At 37.3% G+C, this 24,070-nt stretch overlaps 1 protein-coding gene across 2 annotated transcripts in view; it reads left to right on the top strand.

Annotated features, from left to right (window-relative positions):
• Nucleotides 1-1,203: 1,203 nt before the first annotated feature.
• Nucleotides 1,204-24,070, top strand: part of LOC126425186 (uncharacterized) — a 75,827-nt gene continuing 52,960 nt past the window's right edge. Inside the window, exons 1-3 of one of the 2 annotated variants that reach the window (XM_050088140.1) lie at nt 1,204-1,352; nt 1,449-1,514; nt 8,175-8,288. In XM_050088140.1, the coding sequence (XP_049944097.1) occupies nt 1,347-1,352; nt 1,449-1,514; nt 8,175-8,288 (186 nt within the window). In that variant the 5' untranslated portion in view covers nt 1,204-1,346. Of the gene's footprint in view, nt 1,353-1,448; nt 1,515-1,779; nt 1,939-8,174; nt 8,289-24,070 lie in introns of those variants that run through there. The other variant, XM_050088141.1, reaches the window with a different exon arrangement.

Genomic DNA, 24,070 nt, shown 5'->3' with positions numbered 1-24,070 from the left:
CTCATAAATTCTTATGCAGAACAAAAGCAGGGTTTCTGTATCATTGATTTTATTTTGGGTCTGATTTCTTTCTGATGAGACTTAACTCTCAAGTGACTGCTTGTGTAAAAGTACCCCCATGTGTGATACACTACTTTGTTTTTACAAAGCCCTTGATGAATTATAAATACACCTTTAGAATTCAGAGTTTCGTGATGGTGAACATCTTCATTTTTTGCATAAATGTGCACATTTTCATGAATAAAAACATTGTTGTTTTATTGTAGATACAAAGCTCTGATAATATATTGAGATCCTTAAAGAGCTGACTAGTTGTGGGACGGAAAGGTACTTGTTTCATTGTCTTAATTATTTGTTTCTGTGTAATTAACATCTTCTTGAAGAAATTGCATCAAAGTGGAATGCAGTACATGATTTTTGAGTGATTAATGCAAAGTAGGGACGTTTTACTGTTTCTGTGTCACATACTTTATTTAATGCATGACATGGACTGCTCATTCCGCATAATAATTTAGCTTTGTATATGTTCCACTATAGCATGTTGTATGTTCGCACTCCAACGGCTAGTTTTTGGTGTATAGACATGTTCACCATCCTGATATGACCCATCATTGATGATATCTTTTTTTGACACGCGAAAATTGGTATAGATTATATTTATTGAACAGAACATAAACTTTATTTAACCAGTTTATAAGATTACAGTTTGGGTCGGCAGTTTTGTCGCTTCGCCGATGAGGACAGGAAAGTAATATATTGGTGCCATCGGCACACAGTATTGGAGTATTTTTAAGTCTTCCTGAACGCTTTTGGGCCAAGTCTTTCATACAGATTGCAAATAGAAGCGGACTCCTTTTTACATGTGATTGTGGCATCTGGAACAGATTTCATATGCAAATTTTATGTAATTTTTTGTGGAAGTTCTCACATGTTAGAGAAAATCTGTGGATACATGTGAAATCACCACACTAAACTATGCTATTATCGTTATCACATAATTTCAGACAAAGTTCTTCATAATACCAGTTTTGGAGCAATAACCTATTTTATTTTAGAAGTTCCCTTTCAGGAACATTAAAACTGAATGTTCAGTGAAGAAGAGGCTAAGATTTCTTTATCTCCTTTCTTCTTAGATTTTTGACTATGTCGCTTCGTTTCTTTCAGCGCTTGAACTGAATTCAGTAAACTGTCCTCTGGCAAAATTATGGCACTGGAAGTATGAGTCATCTACCAGATAAAAGTCAAAATCCTAGTTCGATGTTTAACATGAATTACATTCGATACTGTACAGCAGTACACTACACGCTACACAGTATTATCTTTGGGGGTGGGAGAGATATTTTGAAATGATGGTAACTTGGATTTAGCAACAAAAAAAAAAATAATTGTATGAATGTCGTAACGTACAGTTTTAGTTTAAAATATGTAATATAACATTTTCCTTGCAGAGCTACGGGCTAAATGATTCGAGAGAGTTGCACGATTCCAGTTTGAATTTTTCGCTCTCTGGGGAGGTGAGTAGTTTGTCTCACGTACCAATAAATCTTTATAATCTAATTTAAAAGACGCTAACATTGTTGACATCTACCGCAAAGGTTAGTAACCACTTCCACTGTCACAGAAACCACTCACACATCGTTGTTCCTCAGAATTAGCCTCCTCTGTTGTTGGTGTTAGTATTCATAGACGTAAACATGACGGACTCGTAGTGTGAGAGTTCTTTGTAGCATATTGCCGAAATCAAGAGCCTTTTTGTTTTTAGTTGAGGTGATGGAATGGCAGTAGATGGAAACATAATCTTGTTCCCATTCGGTTCAGTTACTTTACTGAGACTTCTGATGGGAGTGCTTTGCTTGAAAGAAATATAACCTATCATAATATGCAGTTCAGTACGCCAACGATATAGTTATGTTCCGTCAAAGAAAACTACAGGCTAAGGTATAGCTCTGCAGTGAATAAGTATGTGAGGGTCTGAAAATTGAGTGAGTAATGCTATACAAGAGTGGTCACAATCTAACTGAAATCACAAAATACTTTATACAACTCAAATGACTGTATTTTTTTCATATATGTTACTGTTGCCATGCAGTTTGCGTCTTATCTGCGAGTAAAAGAGAGATCTTAAATTGATGCCTTCTCACAATAACTTACTGTTAATATTCTGTACAGTCTTCGTGTAGTGTACAAACTGTCTAAAATACTTGTTTATTTTTGCAATGCAGTTGGGTGGAATTTAGTAGGGTGTGGAAAGAAAATAAAACTAAATACTGATTTATTAGAGTATTAAATTTTGTACCTGCTGTAAGTACATGAAGAAAAATCGCCCTGTTTTGGAGATATGATTAGAACCAGTATTTTGCTAAATTTGGATTACTAGATTATTCACTATAGTTAATTTTTCTATAACTAATAACTCGTAACACGTGCACAGAACTTCAGTGTTACATAAAGTTCAAGTTTGTGCAATCTCTCCTGTATTTTACTGAGGCTCAACTTGGCTCTGTTAGTAAAACTGGCACAGTATTTGTACAGTGCCTGTTTAAATGTTGTGACAATCATGCTAGATGATCTGTTTCCCGATTTGTTTGATTGATAAGATTACTGGAAGTAAGGCCATTGCTGTGTTGTCATTCAATCAGAATGATTTATGAAAGCCACAAATTCAGGAGACCTGAGCAGAGTCTCGAACCCTGCCCCTCCAGAGCAGAGTGTTGAATGATGCATGACTTTGCCCAGAAAAAAATGAAATGATTCTATGGAATTTATTGGATGGGATATCCCTTTGGGGTTCGGCCGCCATGTTGCAAGTCTTTTTAGTTGGTGCCACTTCGGCAATTTCCGAGTCAGTGATGATGAGGATGATGATGGACCAGTCCCTTTGCGAGGAATCGAACCCGGACCACCTTGCGTGGTAGGTGGTAACGCTACTGCTGCGCTACGGAGGCGGACTAACAGATCTACCATTTTCGTATGCTCTCTGATGCATATCTTTTTCTCCAGTAGTACTAGAACAGGAGGTCAGTCAGTTGTAATGTACAAGACAGGGTGGTGGTGTGAAGTATGCTAATGAATTTATTCATTGTGTACAGTAACTTCACGATTGTTTCTTCCCCACCCCCTCCCCCCCCCACATTGTGATTTTTGATGAAGCCCATGTCCAATTATTCACATATACCTATTAGAAGAAACTGCAATCAGTGACAAGTATCAATGACAAACTTTTCTGATCTTAGCAGCAGCTGTACCAATTTATAGATGAAATTTCGGCTTGAAATTAAGTTAGTTGTGTTTTGCGCAGATCATATTTTAATTTCATCCTTGATGAATAGTTTCCTTGAAAAGCATACATGTGTGAAATAATGAAATACTTCACCAGTTAAGTTTTTCTCTTGCCCTGCAGTAATCTTTTTATGGTATTAATGTATTGTGCCTCTTTCATTAAGCAAATATTATACACAGAAACACAACCAAACCATCACTAACACTATTTGCTTTATGCAGAATTGTAGTACAGTACCTTGGTACTTGAAAATGGGAATAAATTCCTGTATTCCATACACTACATTTGAAGGACCAAAACTGGTGCTGCACTTTATTATTTAAATCTTAGATCATCTTCACACTAAATGTTATGATGTGGAATGTGTCTTCAAAAGAATGCATAGACCAAAAGCTGTTTATGTGGCTATGTGCCAGCTATTTACAGGTTTGGAATTGACTACTTACTTATATTGAAGAATTCTTCTATGGGATAGAAGTTTCAGAGAAGCAATGTTAATATAAATTTTAAAACCCATCACCTATGTCAGACATTTAATTTCACGATTGGATGATTAAAGAGCCTTAGAGCTGTATATTTCATTCCTTTCTGTGCCAAAGTTAGTTCATCGTAATTTGAACTGACATTGCAGTTGACAAGTCAGTGAACTGATTGGTAAGGGCCAACCAATCGCAGTTCTTTCTCGAGCACCATATGTTCGCTATAGTGCCTGTTTTGGAGGTTGTTACAGAGCCTTGTCAGGTGTGGTTGCCCCCTCCCTGTCACCTGTACTGCAGTCTATCAGTCTCACATTTATTTTATTCGATGTATAGTGGGAACTGTGGATCATTTCTCCTTCTAATATTGTATTGGATAATGTCTCTGTTACTCTGTCTGCAACAAATTGTTGACAACATGTTTCATTGGTGAATAAGTGTGCAGTGAAGATGTGGTTATTATTCTTGAAATACATGACTGCAAGATGTGCATATGTGAACTGCACGATAATTCTGATTAGTTTCTTTAGTGCAACAAATACTTCTTGTGTAAGTGAAGAGTTACCTGAAAATACTATCCTGTAAGACATAAAATATGTGAGCTTATTGATTTCTTGTCCGCATAGTAGCCAGTTATTCTTATGACCAAAGTGTCATGTTGGGAGAATGGAAAGAACTAGGAATGAAAACAAAGGGCCAATGCACATTCCTGGGAGCAAAAGAGAAGCCCAAAGTCTCGATAGATATATAAGTTATGAAATTTGAGCACTGGGATGTATTGCGGAGAACCTAATATATGACACAGAAATAAGATTGATAGTAGCAATAGTCAAGGAAGTGTTTAACAAAAAAGGGGGCATCTTTATTCAGATCACGGAATAAAAACCTGAGTATACAATTGGGCAAATGCTACATTCAGAGGATAGTTTCATAAGGAGGGCAGACATCCTGACATTCCAAAAAGATGAGGAAAGAAATGGGAATGGGAGAACTGGGAGGACAGAATGAGGAGATGTTGAAATGAATTGGTGAGAACGGGAACCATGTAAACATTATAAGGAAGAGAAAGAGAGATTGGCTAGTCTCCCTCCCCCCACCCTTGAGGAGAAGACAGCAACTGTTCCAACAAGGAATTGACGGATGGTTAAGGTGAAGAGAGGGAGGTATCAACTAAGAATGCTGTGGGGGAGGAAAGTGGAGAGTACATGGTACTGAAGAGGGAGAGGTCTGAGTCTTCCACATGGTGGAACTACTACTGATTATTTTACATCACGAATACTATTAAAGATTAGAAAACAGTCAGCAACTAGTGTGACTTTAGTATTAGCAATTTATTTGTTCGTGGCAATTACTTCCATTATATTGCAAACTGTATCATTTGTTTTCCATTGGATGTTGTGTTTAGGTTTGCTTTCACATCATTTGCTATCCAAATGGAAAATTACAGTTTTTTTCCTTTTATAGAACCTAATAATCAAGTTTGTGTGTGGTGAAAGATCTCTGGAAGTTTCTCTGGGAGGTAATAGGTTGAATTCCGTTCATTTAACGGCACGAGATGGAGGATTTAGACTCCTGTCTAAAACTATTTTATGTCATTGAGAACATTGAAGGTAGTACATACGTGTAACAATATTCTAATGCACATCCTCAATGCTTTCTACTTGGGTACAAGGTGCCCTTCTTAAGTTGTCAGGTGAATTTCCTCTTGTGCGGGTCGACAGAAGCGTCCGATCCCACGCGTCGGCTTTGACCCATGACGTAAGGGTGCTGTGTGTGACGTCATGACGGTACAGAGTTTGGTTTGTGAGTGTGGCGTGTTTGTAGATGTTGCTGTGTTGTGGTTTGTTGTGCTCTCTGGTGGTATGTTCAGGGTTTTCGTTTGTGTGGTGTAATGGGCTCAGTTTGCTTTTGCTCATTATCAAGAATTGTTAGTGTCGGCTGTGTTTGTAGTGGAATTCGTTTCAGTGAGTTAACGATTTTGTGTGAAGGTTAATTTAGTGTTGTTTGCTGTATGTCGTGTGGTAATTTCAGTAAAATTAATCGGTTGTTGTTTTTGTTCAGGAATGGATATGACGGATAAAATTAACACTGCGCAGGTCAAGGGGAGTGTTCGATCCCAAAGTGTGGCTGTGTATGTTGCTATTGGTATCGGAAGCTGCTGTTGAGCTATATAGGTCAAGGGAAGTGTCCGATTCCAGATTATATTGTGTTTAGTGGTATTTGGGGAGTTGTTTTGTGTGGTTTTGTATGCAGGTGGGTGTCTAAATTTGTTTATATTTAGTTTGCCCCCACCCAAAAACACCCCATTTCCCGCGCTTGTCCTGTTAGTGTCATTAGGCTTTTTTGGAAAGTGTGTGTGTTTGCTTTTCGATGTATTTTCGCCCTCATAATGTGTATTTAACGACTTTATGTGTGCCATATTGGAATCGTGGTTTATGGTTGTTTCCGCCATATTTGTGACGTCATGGGTCAAAGCAGACGGGCGGGATCGGACGCTTCCGTATTTCCTCTTGTGCTTCATCAAATATCTGTAATTTTGTTTTTTCATTGTGTAGCTGGAGATAGCCAAAATAAATAGTGGTCAGTACGTCTTTCGTACAGCACCCAGCTTCACTGGAAAGTGTTAGTTTGTTTCTTGTTGCAGACAAAGTTATTTTGAAAGCAGAATTTTATGTGCCCATTTGGTACAGTGGTCCCAGATTAGCCTCGTAGGATATTTGTTTTATTGACATGTCTTACCAGGGAGAGTAGAACTTGAAGAATAACCAGTACTCCAGCGGCGACAGCACAGCCCTGTGCCGTGCTGACTGGCAGCTCCAAACAAACATGCAGTGCTACAGAGTTGCTCCTGTATTACTACTTGTTCTTCATGTTTTACTGTGCATATTAATACATGTCAATAAAAGAAATATCACACTAGGTTAATTTGGGAGTGTTCTGTTGAAAGTCTGTGTAAAATTTTGGTATAAAAATAATTTTGCTTGCAACGGAAACAAACAATGCTTTCTGTTGACACTGGGTGTTGCATGAAAAATGTGACAATGAGTAAATTGCTTGGGCTGACTGCAGCGACTTACTTTTACTTTACATGTGGCATGGGCCTTATCGACTGTACGCCTGCTCTATGAGCCTCTTCCACGTCTGCCTGTCCAATGCGCTGTTCATCCAGTTGCTGCTGCTGTTCATCCTCATTGTGTCCTCCCGAATGTTATCCCGCCATCTGATTCTGGGTCTCCCTCTTCTTCTCGTTCCTTCTATTGTTCTGCTGAATGCCATTCTAGGTAGTCTATTCTCTGTCAATCTTGCTATATGGCCTGCCCAATTCAACCTTCTCCTCTTGAGCACTTCGACGATGTTACGGTGTTTGTACAGCTCTCTTAATTCTTCATTTCTTCTTATTCTCCATTCCATGTTATTTTTGTCGTATACAGGTCCAAAAATTTTCCTTAGTACTTTTCTTTCGAATATTAACAGTTTTTCTTCATCTTTCTTTCTAAATATTAATGTTTCACATCCATATAACACCACAGGTATAATGGTCAATTGATATAAGCGGATTTTGAAGTTACTGCTAAGTGATCTTTTTCTTAGAATTTTGATGAAACTAAAATGTGTCTTGTTTGCTGTTGATAAACGGGCATCTATTTCTATATCTGTTTTGTTGTTATTACTAAAAATACTTACTAGGTACTTGAAGTGGTCAACAGTCTTGAAATTGAATAAATCTATAGTCAGAAATGCATCTTTTCTGGTTTTCTTTCTTATGGGTAGGTATTCTGTCTTTTCTTCATTAACATGTAATCCTGTTTTCTCGGCAATTTTGTAGTAATTTTGCATCATTCTGATTAATTCTCTTTTGGAACTACTTATTAGTGCTACATCATCTGCATAGGCAAGTCTTGTAATGTTCACAACCTGTAGCTGGATCCCTTGTGGACTGGTTTTAGAAAATTCTCTATCAATCTTCTCTAGGACAAGGTTAAATAAAATAGGTGAAATAGCATCCCCTTGTCTCAGTCCAGTGTACACCTTAAAATCTTCGGTTTCTCCTACCGGTGTCTTTATGCGACACAAAGTTTCATCGATACACATTTGAACTAATCTGATTAATTGTGATGGTGCAGAAATGAAATTGCAAATGTCTGCCAAAACACCAAAGAATATGCATCTAACGACATCTTGTGTGCCTGTGGTTGCCCTACCTACAAGGTTGGCTGCATCTGACAACTGTTTTCTCTCTCTCTCTCTCTCTCTCTCTCTCTCTCTCTCTCTGTGTGTGTGTGTGTGTGTGTGTGTGTGTGTGTGTGTGTGTGTAAAATGAAATAAAGGATTGTTAAATTAACATTAATTTTGAATTATGTTTCACACAATCTGTACACGTCAGTTTTCATCTTGGTGTTCTTGTGTGCTCTTTGCAGCTTGATTCTTCTCAGTCAAAAATTGGGAAGATCGATTGCTCGCAGTTTACGAGGTCTCAAACTATAAATCCTGTTTTGCTTCCACCTTTCCTGTTGGGAGAATCTTCAGCAAGGGTAAGTCTTTCATATACTGAAAAGACAATATCCATTTCTTGAATAAAATTTTTTCCAATTATTACTTATTATTGCAAATTAAGATTTAAAGAAATTTCCTTACCTAACAAGGATACAATGTAAACTGATACTTTTATAATTATCATTTCCACTATATGATGTAGGAATTGTAGGAATATGGTACACTTGCATGACCTCAGAATAATGAGATTTTGTCAAACAATCAAATCATTTCTGAAGAAAAATTACATTTATTCTCTGTACATCCATCTTCACATGAATGTATGTAAATGGTATTAATTCAGTCTAATGTAGTTATTATTTTAAAGTACCTATAGATGTTATGATACTATTTTGCTGTTTTTTATGTAGTTTGATAAATGATGTGTTTGGTGTATCTGGGAGCTTGAAGATGGTGTATTGTAGCACCAAAACCAGCTGTGTATCAATAAAACCAATAAATACTCTTGACAAAAAAATCAAATGCTTTTTTAAAACAAGATGGCTTTATGAAACCTTTTACTATGGTTTCGATAGATGTAAACATGTCATCTTCAGAAAAATGTGTAAGCTGGAGCAAATGTAACAGCAATAGCTACAAACTCAGAAACTTAGATCTGGGTCATTCCATGCCAAGTGGTCTAGACGCTCCGACATGACCCTCATGGATTTTGATGAAATTTTGTATGAACATTCACAGATGTTCTCAATGAACACTGGTGAAGTTTCAGTTTCAGAAATTCAATACTTTCGGAGATACAGTCACTTGTTTAAGACCATAGCACAGCTTTCTATAGTGCGTCCTTGAATTTTCAGCAACTTTGAGATGAGATATCTCTGTAAGTATTTGCATGAATGAAACAAAACGTGGCCATCTTAAACAACTTTTAGAGCTCTTTAAAGTAAAATATTAAGAAAAGGATTTCTGAGCAATTTTCATATAGATAATTTGAAGCAAAGTTGGGCGAAAAAATAGCTGTTTTAAAAAAATGCGAACTTCAGTTTTTTATATCTCCAAAAGTAATTGTGGGATGTACATGAAACTTTGCACACCATAACTCACCAACACAAGGTCTTAGAATATAAAATTTCTTTCTCCTATTGCTTTCCATTATTTCACAAATCTAGGGTGAAGTTGACGATTTTTCAAAAAGTGCTAAAAATGGGTATTTTTAGTCAAATTTTTCAAAAAAGTGTTTTCTCCAAACTCTTCTAAACTATGGTCATTAGAAAGAGCATATTCTAAACTATCTAGAAAAGTGGATTTGGTTTTGCAATGCAAGCATATAAGGCCCTAAAAAGTAGCATCATCAAAGAGGCGCACTGGAAGTTTGAACACATTTTTCTGGCACTCAAATTATACCTGAAATCTTTTATTTTCCCTTATACATGTTTGTTAATGTCTGGGATAAGTGAAATAAGAAGTCCTGATGAATAGGACCTAGCTAAGTCCGAATAGCAAAATAATAATAATAATAAAAACAATGTTATTTCTTAATTGTCACCCCCCCCCCTCCACTCTCTCTCTCTCTCTCTCTCTCTCTCTCTCTCTCTCTCTCTCTCTCACACACACACACACACACACACACACACACACACACACACACACACACACACACACACACACACAATTATTATTAAGAATGAATGTAAATCGTAAAATTTATTTGCATAATCATCTAATTATTAGTTGCCTGTTTAATGAACAACTCCAGCTTACTGATAGAAAAGAAGTGTATAAATGAGTTGCTATGGTCCATGGTGGCTTAACCACTGCTAGTTTCATTTCTCCTGAGAAAATCAGCATTCCCATTGCCATAGGGGCCACGCCCGATAGCTTAACAACAACGGCCATGGGTGGATTTCTTTACCACAGGATCCCAAGCCTGATAAGGGTTTCTTTACACAGGTTCCCAAGCCTGATAGTAAAATTATTTAAGTGCCCTGTGTAAAATTAAAAGGCACTCTTGGGTTCCTTAGATTGTTTCCTCTAACCTATTTCAATTTTTGATATGCTACATTAATTTTCTGATGAATATCAAGAGGAACGGTGTATTGCCGGCCAGACGAATTTACTGATGGAGCTGGAATAACTGCAATAATGTGGTGTTCTGGAACCCAGCACTTGACACTTCTTGGTGGCCAATAAAATGAATTTGCTGGACCATGTGGGTGCATAAAGTTTATTAATGCATCCCTTTGCTCTGTGGAGGTCTCACAGATATTCCCAATCCACCACACGTTTTCATAGATGCATGCAACATATTGTCCTGGTTGGCGAGCAGACATTAATATGCCTCCTTCATTACTGTGACCCATTTTAGCTAGAAAAGATGAACAATCATTTGAAACTCTGCTGACCTGAATTGTTGTTTCATCAATAGGTAAAAAGTGATGATTTTCTCTAGTGCCTGCTACAGTTTGTCCAAGTTTAAACCTCTCTTCTTGTGACACAATATTTTTTTCAATTTCATCTTTACTGACGAAAACAAATAGAATTCCATTAATGTTTTCAGAGCAGAAGTGAAACAGATCTAGGGGAGTAAGAATTTGTCCATTAAGTGGCCATTGCAAGCTTGCTCTTGCTGCTAACCGCTTTGCTGTACCTCCAATCCCATCACAAGGTGATTTCCCGTGACTAGTAGCAAAAAAATTCCATTCGGCTGTCATTCCAAAATCACTCTTATGATAGCACAAATTTAGAAAATTCTTGAAATTTTTATATTGAGCACTGGAGCCATCACTGAAATAATGAATGTGGGATATCTGTGCAAACCGCGCTTTTATATATTTGATGAGCTCCTTGATAAAAACGTGAACTGTAATAGTGTCATGCCGCAAACAATCACTGATAATGCAAAAACTTAAAGATTCTACTTTCTCATTTTGACGAAAGTAGATAACAAATGGATGAATTGTTGCTTGACTATTGTCCCAGTGGAAGCCTTGCACAGCATCCTGAATGATAAAAGAATAATTTTCTGAAAAATCCATTAGGACAACAAGCTTTTCATCTTTCAGATGACATTTAAGGCCTTTAAGATGCAAGCTTTGATGCTTGGCAATGTAATGATGGCATGACAGACTCCATATTTTATTTTTTACATCTTCAATAAATTCATCCACTACCATTTGCTTCGTGTCCAGTGTGGCCCGATCGGTATGTACCCATTGCTTAAACACAATAACTTCTTGTGGCTCATGATTGAGGAAATAGCTGGCAATTTCAGATGCTATAGCTTCGGGCCCAGGACACCTTTCACAGCGATGTAGCATACACTGTTTAGAGTTCAAACTGCAAACTGCCATGCTGAGAATCTCCTTATAATTTTCGCGTATACCAGCTCCGCTAAGCATAAGCTTAACATTTTGGTGAATTGCACAGACGCAAACTGCATACATTCCAGCTGATCCTACTGTTACACACCATTTGGGTCTAAGTTCACAAAACTTTGAGAACCCTATTTCTGGACCATTTATATTCTTATAGATAACATACAATTCCCGTAAATTGCAAAGTAACAATCTTTTCTGCATGTATGTCTTTCTATCTAAAAGTCTAACTGAAATACTATCTTCTTTTCCAGGGCACACCCTGCTATACTCATCATCTTCAAAAAAATTTCGCACTCCACTAGCAACTTCTGCTGGTAATTTCCTGCTTTACCTATTTTCGGGAAGTGCCAGAATGCCCTTCTCTGCCTTAAGCTTCGGAGCATTCGTCACCATTCTTTCGGACACGCCAAACTGAGCTGCTGTTTGTCTGACTGTCCAACTTACAGGTGCCAAGGTTAAAATTTGCATCTGTTCTTTATGAACTGCATTCTGCATCTTGGCTTTCAGTTCAGTCAGCAAATGTGCATAGTCGGCACAATTTCCACATTCCTTAATTTCACTAGCATCTTCAATTTGTCGGTTTACTCCCATTGCATTTACAATTCTGTTTTTAATCACATTTTGAGCCTTTTGAATTTTCTTCTTCACATATTGGGGCTTATCTCTGTAGCTTACTGTTCCCTTCAGGGGTGAAATACCGATAGACAGTAAGCTACTATTTAATTCTTCTTTTGGTGTAAAGTCCTCATCAGAATGTGATGATGAGGCTGATAAAGCTTCGTCCAAGTGTTTATTTAAGGTAGTCCTGCAAGCCGGACAAATTTTCTGACCTGGCTTTATGTTATTAACAAGCTGCCGCTTAAACATAGAAGAAGCCTTATTAGCTGTTTGAGCATCAAGGGTGTGAATTCCTGCCTTAACATTATGATTCACCTTCCCAAAGGGATTGAAGCATTTTTTTTGTAACCTCTCATATTGTGTCAATAACAGGGCTTCATGGTGTAGGCAAACTTGAGAGGTATTGTCTAGCTTTACTTCAGAACGTCGGACCAACAACTCTTTTTCCTCATCACTAAAATCCACAAACCATTTTAAAGCAGCTTTTTTGGCAAAGAAAGTGACATGACACTTTGTTCCACTATCCCCTTGCCCAATTGAGCAGGAAGGTATACTGTTCCCTTCTGCATCCATCTCTAATCAGTAACTAAGTAATGTATTTGGCCTCTAAGTGCAAATTATAATCTGCTTAAATTTCAGACAAATTGCTACTGAATGAAATTATACACAATGTATAATACCAATGAAAAAATCTAATAAGAGATATATGCTATAAAAGACACAATCAAAACAATTTTTTGTAAATTAGAACTTTGATGGTGTTACGAATCACTTAACAAGCCACACTCAGTCAAGAGAACCCACTCACTATGCTGCAAACACACCACTGAAATACTACTGATTGTTCAAACAAGGCTAACAATAATAAAACAATCTGATTGTTAAAGTAATTGTTGCCATTATATTTTCTATAAACAGTGAATCTTGTGAATTTTCTCTGTGAAACTAGTGGTTACGTATTTACCAAGGTAGTAGGCTACATTTAAGTGTGATTAAATACAAAATTAAAACTCTTAGATGTTTAAAAAAACCAATTTCACATGTTTCCCTAATAACTTTAAGACAAAAATTCACAGGTTACAACACTTAGGTATTAAAATCTCTGCAATATTGATTGGAAAATTTATGATCTCTCTCTTTTTTTTTTTACAAATGAGAAGAGTTTTATGCAGATGAACACTTACGATAAAAGCAGAAGGGCTACTTCTCATAGTTTTCAAGTTTTTCTGACAGTCTTAGTGCCTGTTTACCAGATCTTTTTATTTCAATTATTCAAGGCCCTAATAAACATTTATTAGGCATAATAAAAGGTTTCAGGTATAATTTGAGTGCCAGAAAAATGTGTTCAAACTTCCAGTGCGCCTCTTTGATGATGCTACTTTTTAGGGCCTTATATGCTTGCATTGCAAAACCAAATCCACTTTTCTAGATAGTTTAGAATATGCTCTTTCTAATGACCATAGTTTAGAAGAGTTTGGAGAAAACACTTTTTTGAAAAATTTGACTAAAAATACCCATTTTTAGCACTTTTTGAAAAATCGTCAACTTCACCCTAGATTTGTGAAATAATGGAAAGCAATAGGAGAAAGAAATTTTATATTCTAAGACCTTGTGTTGGTGAGTTATGGTGTGCAAAGTTTCATGTACATCCCACAATTACTTTTGGAGATATAAAAAACTAAAGTTCGCATTTTTTTAAAACAGCTATTTTTTCGCCCAACTTTGCTTCAAATTATCTATATGAAAATTGCTCAGAAATCCTTTTCTTAATATTTTACTTTAAAGAGCTCTAAAAGTTGTATAAGATGGCCAAGTTTTGTTTCTTTCATGCAAATACTTACAGAGATATCTCGTCTCAAAGTTGCTGAAAATTCAAGGATACACTATTGGAAGCTGTGCTACGGTTTCAAACAATTGACTATATTTCTGCAAGTATTGAATTTCTGAAACTGAAACTTGACCAGTGTTCATTGAGAACATGTGTGAATGTTCATACAAAATTTCATCAAAATCCATGATGGTCATGTGGGAACATTTCTCGATATTAGACCACTTGGCATGGAATGGCCCATCTCAAAAATTAGTGTCATACGGAGACTGGACCCCCACAAAGGGTTGGGAATGTCACATATATCATAAAATATAACTGAAAGCATAAAAAGTAGAATGTACTTACAGAATTTCACATTGGAAAAACACCAAGTAATGAAACGAACTGACATTAGTCCAAGGAAAATATGCTGTCAGTGCACATTATGAAATATAGTGGCCCATATGGTCAGGGCTTGACAAGTAAGAGTAGTTAGTCCAGAAATGAAACCTATCAAATAAAATGTCACATCTTGTTATGTGCCTCTTGCCGACTGACGGGAAATGGAGAGTGTGAGCATCAGGAAAACAAGGCAGGTGGCATATGTGCCAAGATCGGTGTACATTTGCAGCATAAAAAGCTGTTAAGGGGAGTTGGAACGCCCTAGCCCAACAATGTTAAATTTAGTGACTTGGCAGCGCTGTATTTCAGGAACCACTGTAGCCACTGACATGAAACTTGTACAGGACATTATCCTGCATACTTGTCGATTCTACAAGGTGGGCGTGGCATATTCGTCACGGCACACATTGTTCCTGCTGCAGAGTGTCCTTTGCCAATAGCTCTCAATCCATAAAACCACCCAACATTACTTCAAAACAATTGTCTTAACACTTATTAGAATTCCAAACTGAATGAGTATATTTACAACTGGCACAATTAGTAATAAGTTTCCTGCTTGTCCATTTGATACCTCACTGTCTTTTTGTAAACTAACTGGCCCTGTACATAGTTCACAAAACACACTGCAGTGGCCCGGTGTAATGTTAAGCTCTCTCTATACAGCTTAAACTTTTTCATGGAGTTACTTGTTGAAGAATGCTGGTTCTGCTTTCTTTCAGCGCCGATGTCTTCTGCAAGCACCGAACGCTTCTCCGAAGATTTCACTGCTAGGAAGAGGAAATTTTAACTCTCTCGCTCTCTCTCTCTCTCTCTTCTTCTTTAAAAAATACGCTACTCTTGAAATATCATTCAATGCACCAGAACATATTTATTTCCACTTCGTACAAAAAAACGACTAAACTTTTTGACGTAAGCCCACACGTTACCAGGCACCCAGAATCAGTTACACATTTTTGAACACAATTAATACATAAGCTTTTATCGTGGCTGACTATCCACGTGCAGTCCACGTACTCTCAAAAGCAGTTCAACGTCTAATAAACAGTCACTATTTCGAGTCTCTCCATTTGTTTTTTAACAATACAGTGCTACATTACTCTTTGCAGCTGGCCACGGAGCTTCCGGGCCATATTTGCTTATTCTTGGCAGGTCGCGCTGAACACTTGCCGGTGCCGTCAAATTATCTCCCTTCCAGTTTCACCTGCACAAACAATAAATGGGTGCAGTATCTCATGCTCATCCTTACGCCCTGCTTTAAAATAACGCGTGTTCGAAATGGCTGGAAAACAAGTGTCTCCAGACTTTCGTAAAATTCTGGGGGTACTACATATCCCTCCCTTTAGCTTGAATACTCATTATTTTGCACACAGCATATATTTTAATAATTTTTTTTTCTTAACACTTATATTGTTACTTTGTGCTACATAAAAACATTAGGTACAAAAACTCTCTTCCATCTCCGGTATTTCATTAAGCTGTTGGTAATATCTTTCATAGACATAGTAGTATGATAAACTAATAGTACAGCAAGTATTAGCTATTTCCAATACATTTATCTACTCTTGCTTCCAGGATCGAGTCAAAATAAATCCCTCCCCGTAGCCAGTTTCAAAGTTCAGGCGTTATTCTGAGTAGAGTCTTTACTTTTTTTGTTTTTGTTTTTGTTTTTTGTTTTTAGAAGCTGTTGCAATGATAACCACTGGTTTTCCGGGTCTGAAAAAAATTAGTTGCACTGGGGGTTTTCTCTTTTTTTATCTCCTCATGCAGGACACGTCTTTTCTGTTTAAAAAATTTTAGAATTCAAATTTACCAGGAGAAACTTTCCACTACAATCTCAGGTCACTATACCACCCTTTCCTTTTGGGTTCCAATCTACGTAAGGGTTCTCTAACAATGATTGATAGTCTTGCCTGTTTCGTACTCCTCTGCACACTATTTTATTTAAAATTTCCTGGTTAAATTTCTATCTACCTCTCCTTTCCTCCTCCTGAGTCCTTCAGCCTACCTGCTTAAATTCTTCGCTTGTTCATTGCTTACAGCTCACTTATATAGCCTTAATAACTAAATATGTTTCATCCATGGTTGTAACTTTATTTCTTTTCTTTGGGCTATTCGGTCTGCACAATCATGTTATTCATCAGAAACTTATTTGACTCGATACCTCTGGCATAATATCTATTTCTTTTTATCTCCATTCATATTACTTTGTACTACTATAGCTATGAACACAGGCGGATATATACTTCGTCCCCCCTTGTTCCTTTAGCTTAAGCTTACTATACCATTTCACTTGAGATGTGCAACTGTCATTACTTTGCACATGTGCTCGAGCCCTTCCTGAGCACTACTTCCCCCCTTGTCTGTGACGGTTGTTACATCTCCCTGTGTATTACTTGTCTGCGTCTTTCTATTTAATTGTTTGAGTGTGGAAGTGTGATCGTGCGTCCTGATTCTTCGGCCCACTAAGGTTCTTAGTTGAAGATTTATAGAAATCATGGAAAAGAGGAGGACTTTAGCGATAGAAGTATATGAATGTGGACAGACGGAAAGATAGATTGGTACTCTTAAGAGAAGTAAGAAAGGAAATAAAAGAATTGGTTGCTAAGATCGAAGAAAGAGAGAAGACAGCCCCAAAGACAGGAAACCCTTCCCACCCCTCTTCCTCAGGATCCCCACTTCGCCGGTACTTAAGTAAGAAGCCGGAGGAGGTATGATGTTCAGCGTCTCTTACAGAATGGAATTCTCACCGTCACCTTAGAAGTCCCCAAAGAAAAGATCTTAGCAACTCCTATGGAACGGCAAATGATGATGAACCAGTCTCACTTGTTTGCGAGGGTTGTATGAAGGGCGTGGTGTGTAGGTCGTGTTTGTGCCTATGCTACCCACTCCTTTCAAAATTAGATATAAACCCTCCCCAATCACATCACACTTTACAAAAAATGTAAAACGTTCTATAAAAATAGAAATTATATACACTATAATCACATAGTTATTCAGTTAGTCACTTCACTCTATATTTCATACACATGTTCAGTTTATGTCATCTAGGTATCATTCTTCCTAAACAGTACCATCATATTATATCTCCTGTTAGAATGTTACCCTGTTAGTTTTATCTCATGCTTAGAGGTTACTGTTTATTATGACTCCTTAAATTAGTCAATCGTTTAGTCATAATTGGTCTCTTTTAATACTAATACGATAGGATAGCTTAAGAGCTATAAATAGATTACAGGATAGTCGAAGATTTGAAGGGAGTTCAGTGTAGGAAAACTAATGTGGAAGTATCACTGAACCCAGCTTGGGTACCGGTGGACGTCACACCGCCCGTTGACACAGAACGTCAATGTCCCTGGGGGTTTTGTGCATATCGTTTTATATCCTGAACATTATACATTCCCTTTTCCTCTCCTGTCACAGAATCTACTAAATATAGGGTTTTTTGTGCACTTGAAGACCAGTATTTTTCCTTAAACTTTCTCTGAAAATCTTCCCAGGATGTGAAGTTTTCAATATTTACTGTGCCCCATTCTGAAGCTTCACCCTCCAAATAACCTACCGGAAACTCTATTTTTTAGCATCCTCCCAACTTTTAGGTATGGCTTGGTTACACCATTTTAAGAAATGGGTGGGGTCTACCTCCCCGTCTGGTTTGAATTTAGGAAACTGTCTCGACAAGCCTGAATTTGATCCCCATTGCAAATCAGTTATCATGTCCTTATTTAATATAATGTTTTGGGAAACTGTGTTTCTCTAGTTTCTCCTGCATAAGCTTGAATTCTTTCTTCAAAGTTTCTAAGTCTTTCTTGGTGTTATCTAAATCGGAAGTTACTATAGGCGAAGAGATATCAACACTTAGTTTCTCTTCAACCTTTCATCCTATTAATTCTTCTACTTGTTTTTCTAAGCTATTCAAATTTATAAGCTCTGCAGTCATTAACTTTTCTTTGAAGTTCTGTTCTACGGTTTCCACCCGTGATTTGACCCCTGAAATTTGCGCCTGTACTAGGGGGAGCAACTTATCTTGTTTCTGGACATTGGTTTTTAGTGTAGTTAATTCTCGTTCGACCACATCAAATGTAACATTACATACATTTATTTTTCAAAGAGTCGTATTTTTCGTTAATTGTGTTTCCAAATTACTACATTTACAGTCTACGTCATATTCTAATTTTTGAACTAACCCTTTTAGATGAGCTTCATTTCTTTGTTCTAAATCCTTAAATAAAATATTTGTCTGTTCACTCGGGGAATCGGACAATTCTTTCTTCAATTTTTTTTTTCCATTATTACATCTGATTACTTAGGGTATTAACTGGAGCCTCTAGTTTTGTGTTTTGCAAATCTAACTTAGAGTTTAATTCTGCCTTCAGTTCATCCTGTTTTGTGTTCTGTGATTCAAACTGTGCTTTTATAAACCTCATTAATTCGCCTAAATCTGGCCCCAATTTTTCAGTTCCCATAGCCCCAACAGACTCCATGGATTGATGTTCTTTTTCCATTGTGTTTTGTTTTGCCTTTAATCTAGTCATCATTAAAAGTACACTCGCTTATTTCCACAACCCCCCACACTTCACAAACAATCAAAGGTCAGTAGTATCTCACCTGGCGTCGGTGTACGGCGGCGTCAGCGTCGATGGACAGCGGCGCCGGCGTAGGTGGACAACAGCGTTGGCTTTTGTGGACGGCTGCGTCTTCGTTGGTGTGATGCAACGTCGGCGTTGGTGTACGGCGGCGTCAGTGTTTGTAGACGGCGGCATTGGCGATTTGAGACTAACTGCAGCGTTGTGCGATTTTCTTGATTCCCTTAATCATTTCACCATTTATCAACATGATATTTCTGGATAAGTATCGTTGAATCGCTCTTCAGCCTTGCTGTTGTCGGTTGCTATGGCAACTCCCAACTCTCTCTCTCTCTCTCTCTCTCTCTCTCTCTCTCTCTCTGTCTCTCTCTCTCTGTCCTTAGCTTCTTCTTTAATATTTCCCCTTCTTTCTCAGGTCCTGTCACAGTCGCCACGTTCTTGCGGTGGCCCGGTGTAATATTAAGCTCTCTCTATACAGCTTAAACTTTTTCGTGGACTTACTTGTTGAAGAATGCTGGTTCTGCTTTCTTGCAGCACCGATGTCTTCTGCTAGCACCGAATGTTTCTCCGAAGATTTCACTACTAGGAAGGGGAAATTTTCACTCTCTCGCTCTCTCTCTTCTTTTTTTAAAAAAATATGCTACTCTTGGAATATCATTCAATGCACCAGAACATATTAATTTCCACTTTGTACAAGAGAAACAACTAAACTTTATAACATAAGCCCACACATTACCAGGCACCCAGAATCAATTAATTACACATTTTTGAACACAATTAATACATAAGCTTTCATCGTGGCTGACTATCCACGTCCAGTCCACGTACTCTCAAAAGCAGTTCAATGTCTAATAAACAGTCACTATTTCGAGTCTCTCCATTTGTTTTTTAACAATACAATGCTACATTACTCTTTGCAGCCCGCCACGGAGCTTCCGGGCCGTATTTGCTTATTCTTGGCAGGTCGCGCTGATCACTTGCCGGTGCCGTCAAATTATCTCCCTTCCAGTTTTACCTGCACAAACAATAAATGGGTGCAGTATCTCATGCTCATCCTTACGCCCTGCTTTAAAATAACGCGTGTTCGAAACGGCTGGAAAACAAGTGTCTCCAGACTTTCGTAAAATTCTGGGGCCACTACAACACATTCACTTTACACCCTTGTTAGGATGTGAAAATCTATCAGGATATAGCCTAATGTACCATTTACATCACTTTCGTTTTGAGAAAACTGTGTATCACAATGATTTTAATCTTTGAAGCACTAATGGGTGTTTCTCTAGATAATGACGAGTTTGCCTCTATTTCATTGTCCGTAACTTCACACCCCATATGTTGAACACAGTGTTTCCCTTTATTCGAATATCTATTACCGTGAAACCCATGTTTCATAAAAACACTTCATTTTGGCATCATACTGTACTTTTTGAGAAATTTACCAATCTGTTCGTCATTTTTCCTCTGGAAAACTTTAGCACTTTTACATACAATGCATGTTTATACTATAAATGAAATGTCGTGTGGCTAGGGCCTCCCGTCGGGTAGACCGTTCGCCTGGTGCAGGTCTTTCGATTTGACGCCACTTCGGCGACCTGCGCGTCGAGTTTATACTATCAAACAATACGATACTGTTTTTGACAGTGCTACCAATACAAACACATAATTTAACCTTTATAACACAGCAATCCACAACCTTCTATATAAAAAATTGCCAATTTTATTAGATCTTGAAGTAACACACCTAAAAATTTTAACATTTTCAACCGGTGTAGATTATATTTAAAAATTAAAATAAAATGCTTCCCATGTGAGTTTATAAGTGATATAGATATCATTTTATTCAGGAAACTGCAAATTTTATAATGAAATAAAAATCCAAAAATGTGAAAAAAAAATTTTACTGTTCCAACTCCCCTTAAGTGGAAATGCATTGAGGAAAGTGGAGGGAGGAGTGTGAGTACAGTAAAAAATAAAGAATGTTGGAGGATGCAATTGTAAAGTAAAGTATTCTAACTTACATTAAAACTATTATAAGGCCACAAACACATAATCATACATATAGCAATAAAGTTAACATGTAAACATGCTGTGATAAATGTATGTGACGAGAGATGCATGCATGGGTCATTGTAAAGTGAAAAATGTAGAGTAACAAGAGTGGGTAAAATCAGTATCTCCACAAAATATAAAATGGGGGAAAGAAACACATGTGAACAAATAATGTATATTAGAATTTTGAGGTTTGGGCAGCTTGTAAAGGCTATTGGCAAACACACGAAGATTTTATGCACAATATAGGTTTGAAGCCTTAAAAAAACTGTCTGCAAACAAGATGCAGCAGGTCATTCAGTAAATTTCTGTCCTTGAGCTATGGGTGTTGAAAGGTCTCAAGTTCTTCCCAAAGATCCAATTTGCCCATTTTGACTTTTCTGTACAAAATAACTGTCTCTTCAAAATTTTTCAGGGTATGACTAGTAGTCGGTAAGTGTTCAGCAACTGTAGAATTATGTACATTCACTCCTTTTTTATGTAACAGATGCTTCTTGCATCTCGTCTTCACAGCTCTGCCTGTTGACTGAAGTAACAGCATGGGTAGTCATTACAGGTCAGTTTATAGATTCCTGATTTGGAAAACAATCACAAGTATTTTCCACTTTACTCAGAAGCTTTTTCTTTAAATTCTTGTCTCTAAAGAAGGAAACACTACAGTTATAATTTTTCAGTAGATGATGTTTAATCTCATATGAAACATTTCCTAAGAATGAAATAAATATGAATTTAGTAGCATCCTTATTTTTGAAAGATGTCGGTTTAATCACGTTTAGTTCATATTGGTGATTGGCAGTCAATAAAGGAGTGTTTACCTTACAGTGCATGGGGGGAAAAAAGAAATTTAGTATATGTGCTTTTGGATGAGCGAGGTCAGCTGGGATGACATTGCCCGAACATGTTTCGTCGTGGAAGATATTAAAACTAATATGATCATTTCCTGTTCAAAAATTGTTAAATCGAATAAATTGATTTCATGTTCTTAATTTTGAACTTCTTTTGTGAAGCAGATTTACTCATGGAAGTCATTGAAAGTACTGAAAAGGAGCTCTAACTCATGATCATTATCGTAAAACCCAACGATAATATCAACAACATACCATGCATAAAATCTAATTTTTTGATGTTGTTCTGAATCAATATTTAAACATTTTGTTCATGTTGCTCTTGAACGTGAGGTAATTACATTGAAGAACAACTTTAAGTAAACTGGTTAGTTCACCAGTCCAAACTGTATACATTTTTATTTGTTGTAGCAGATTCTTCTCTATTAGAACTATAGTTGTATCAATTCAGGAATGGGAACTAAAATATCAGACGAAATCGACCTAGTGTCAGCTATGCACTGCATCATTGAATTTTGTTGATTAAATCTTTACTATTTTAAACAAAAAAGTTATGTTCCTATTCAAACAAATCCTTAATTTTATAATGAAGACACCTAGCAACTGTGTGATGGATGCTGCCTATCCCATTGACCAACAGACTAATCGGGTGATCCTGTGTATGCAGCTTGAACTGACTTCAGAGTATGGCAGGCTTTGGATTCATGTTTCCACATCTACATCTGTACTTTGCAAATAACTGTGAGGTATACGGCGTAGGGTATGTCCCTTTGTACCAGTTGTTAGGGTTTATTCTTGTTCCATTCATGTATGGAGCACAGGAGGAATGATTGAATGTCCCAGTGCCTGCAGTAATTATTCTAATCTTATCCTCGCGATCCCTTTGTGAGTGATACAGATGGGGTTCTAGTATACTCATAGATTTACAGCTGATTCTTGAAACTTTGTTAATAGACTTTCTCAGGGTAGATTACACCTATCCTGAAGAATCTTCCAGTTCAGTTCCTTCATTATCTCTTTGACACTCTCCCATGGAGTAAACAAACCTGTGACTATTCTTCTCTGTACACATCCAGTATCCCTTGTTAGCCCTATCTGGTATGGGTCCCACACACTTGAGCAATATTCTAGAACTGTTGCATGAGTGATCTGTAAGCAGTCTCATTTGTAGACTGATTGCACTTCCCCAGCACTCTACCAATAAACTGAAGTCTACCACCTGCTTTATCCATGAATGAACCTTTGTGATCTTTCCATTTCACATCCTGACAAAGTGTTACACGCAGGTATTTGCACGAGTTTGGCCTATGTGAAATGCAAAATTTTACGTTTCTGAACATTTAAAGCAAGTTGCCCATCTCTGCACCACTTTGAAATCTTATCAAGATGTGACAGAATATTTATGCAGCTTCTCTCATGTAGTACTTCATTATAGATAACTGCACGCTCTGCAGAAAGTCTGAGGTTACTATTAATATTCTCTACAAGTTCATTAATGTACAACATGAACAGCAAGAGCCCCCAACACACATCCCTGGTGCACACACAAAGTAACTTCTACATCTGACGATGACTCTGCATCCAGCCTAACATGTTTTGTCCGTCCTACCAAGAAGTCCTCAATCCAGCCATAAATTTCACTTGATACTCCATATGATTGTACTTTTGACAAGAAGTGTTTGTGTGGTACTGAGTCAAATGGTTTTTGGAAAATAAGAAATACATCATCTTCCTGATTCCCTTGATCCAAAACTTTCAGTATGTCATATGAGAGAAGTACGAGTTGGGTTTCACATGATCAGTGTTTTTGGCATTGAGGATGTCATTCTGTTCAAGTTACCTCATTATGTTTGAGATCAAGAGTATGTTCTAAGATTCTACAACAAATCAGTGTCAAGGATATTGGATGGTAGTTTTGTGAATCACTTGTGCTACCCTTCTTGTAGATGGGTGTGACCTGTGCCTTTTTCCATGAACTGGGCACAGGATTTTGTTTGAGGGATGTAACATATATTTTAATTAGAAGAGGGGCTAACTCAGCTGCCAACTCAGTATAGAATCTGTTGGATTCCATTACGCTGTGAAGCTTTGTTCAGTTTTAACGATTTCAGCTGTTTCTCAATGCCACTGACACTAATA

Source organism: Schistocerca serialis, chromosome 10 (genome assembly GCF_023864345.2).
Source record: "Schistocerca serialis cubense isolate TAMUIC-IGC-003099 chromosome 10, iqSchSeri2.2, whole genome shotgun sequence".
In the NCBI taxonomy this organism is placed as follows: Eukaryota; Metazoa; Arthropoda; class Insecta; order Orthoptera; family Acrididae; genus Schistocerca; species Schistocerca serialis.
This window is presented reverse-complemented; position numbering and strand designations above follow the sequence as displayed.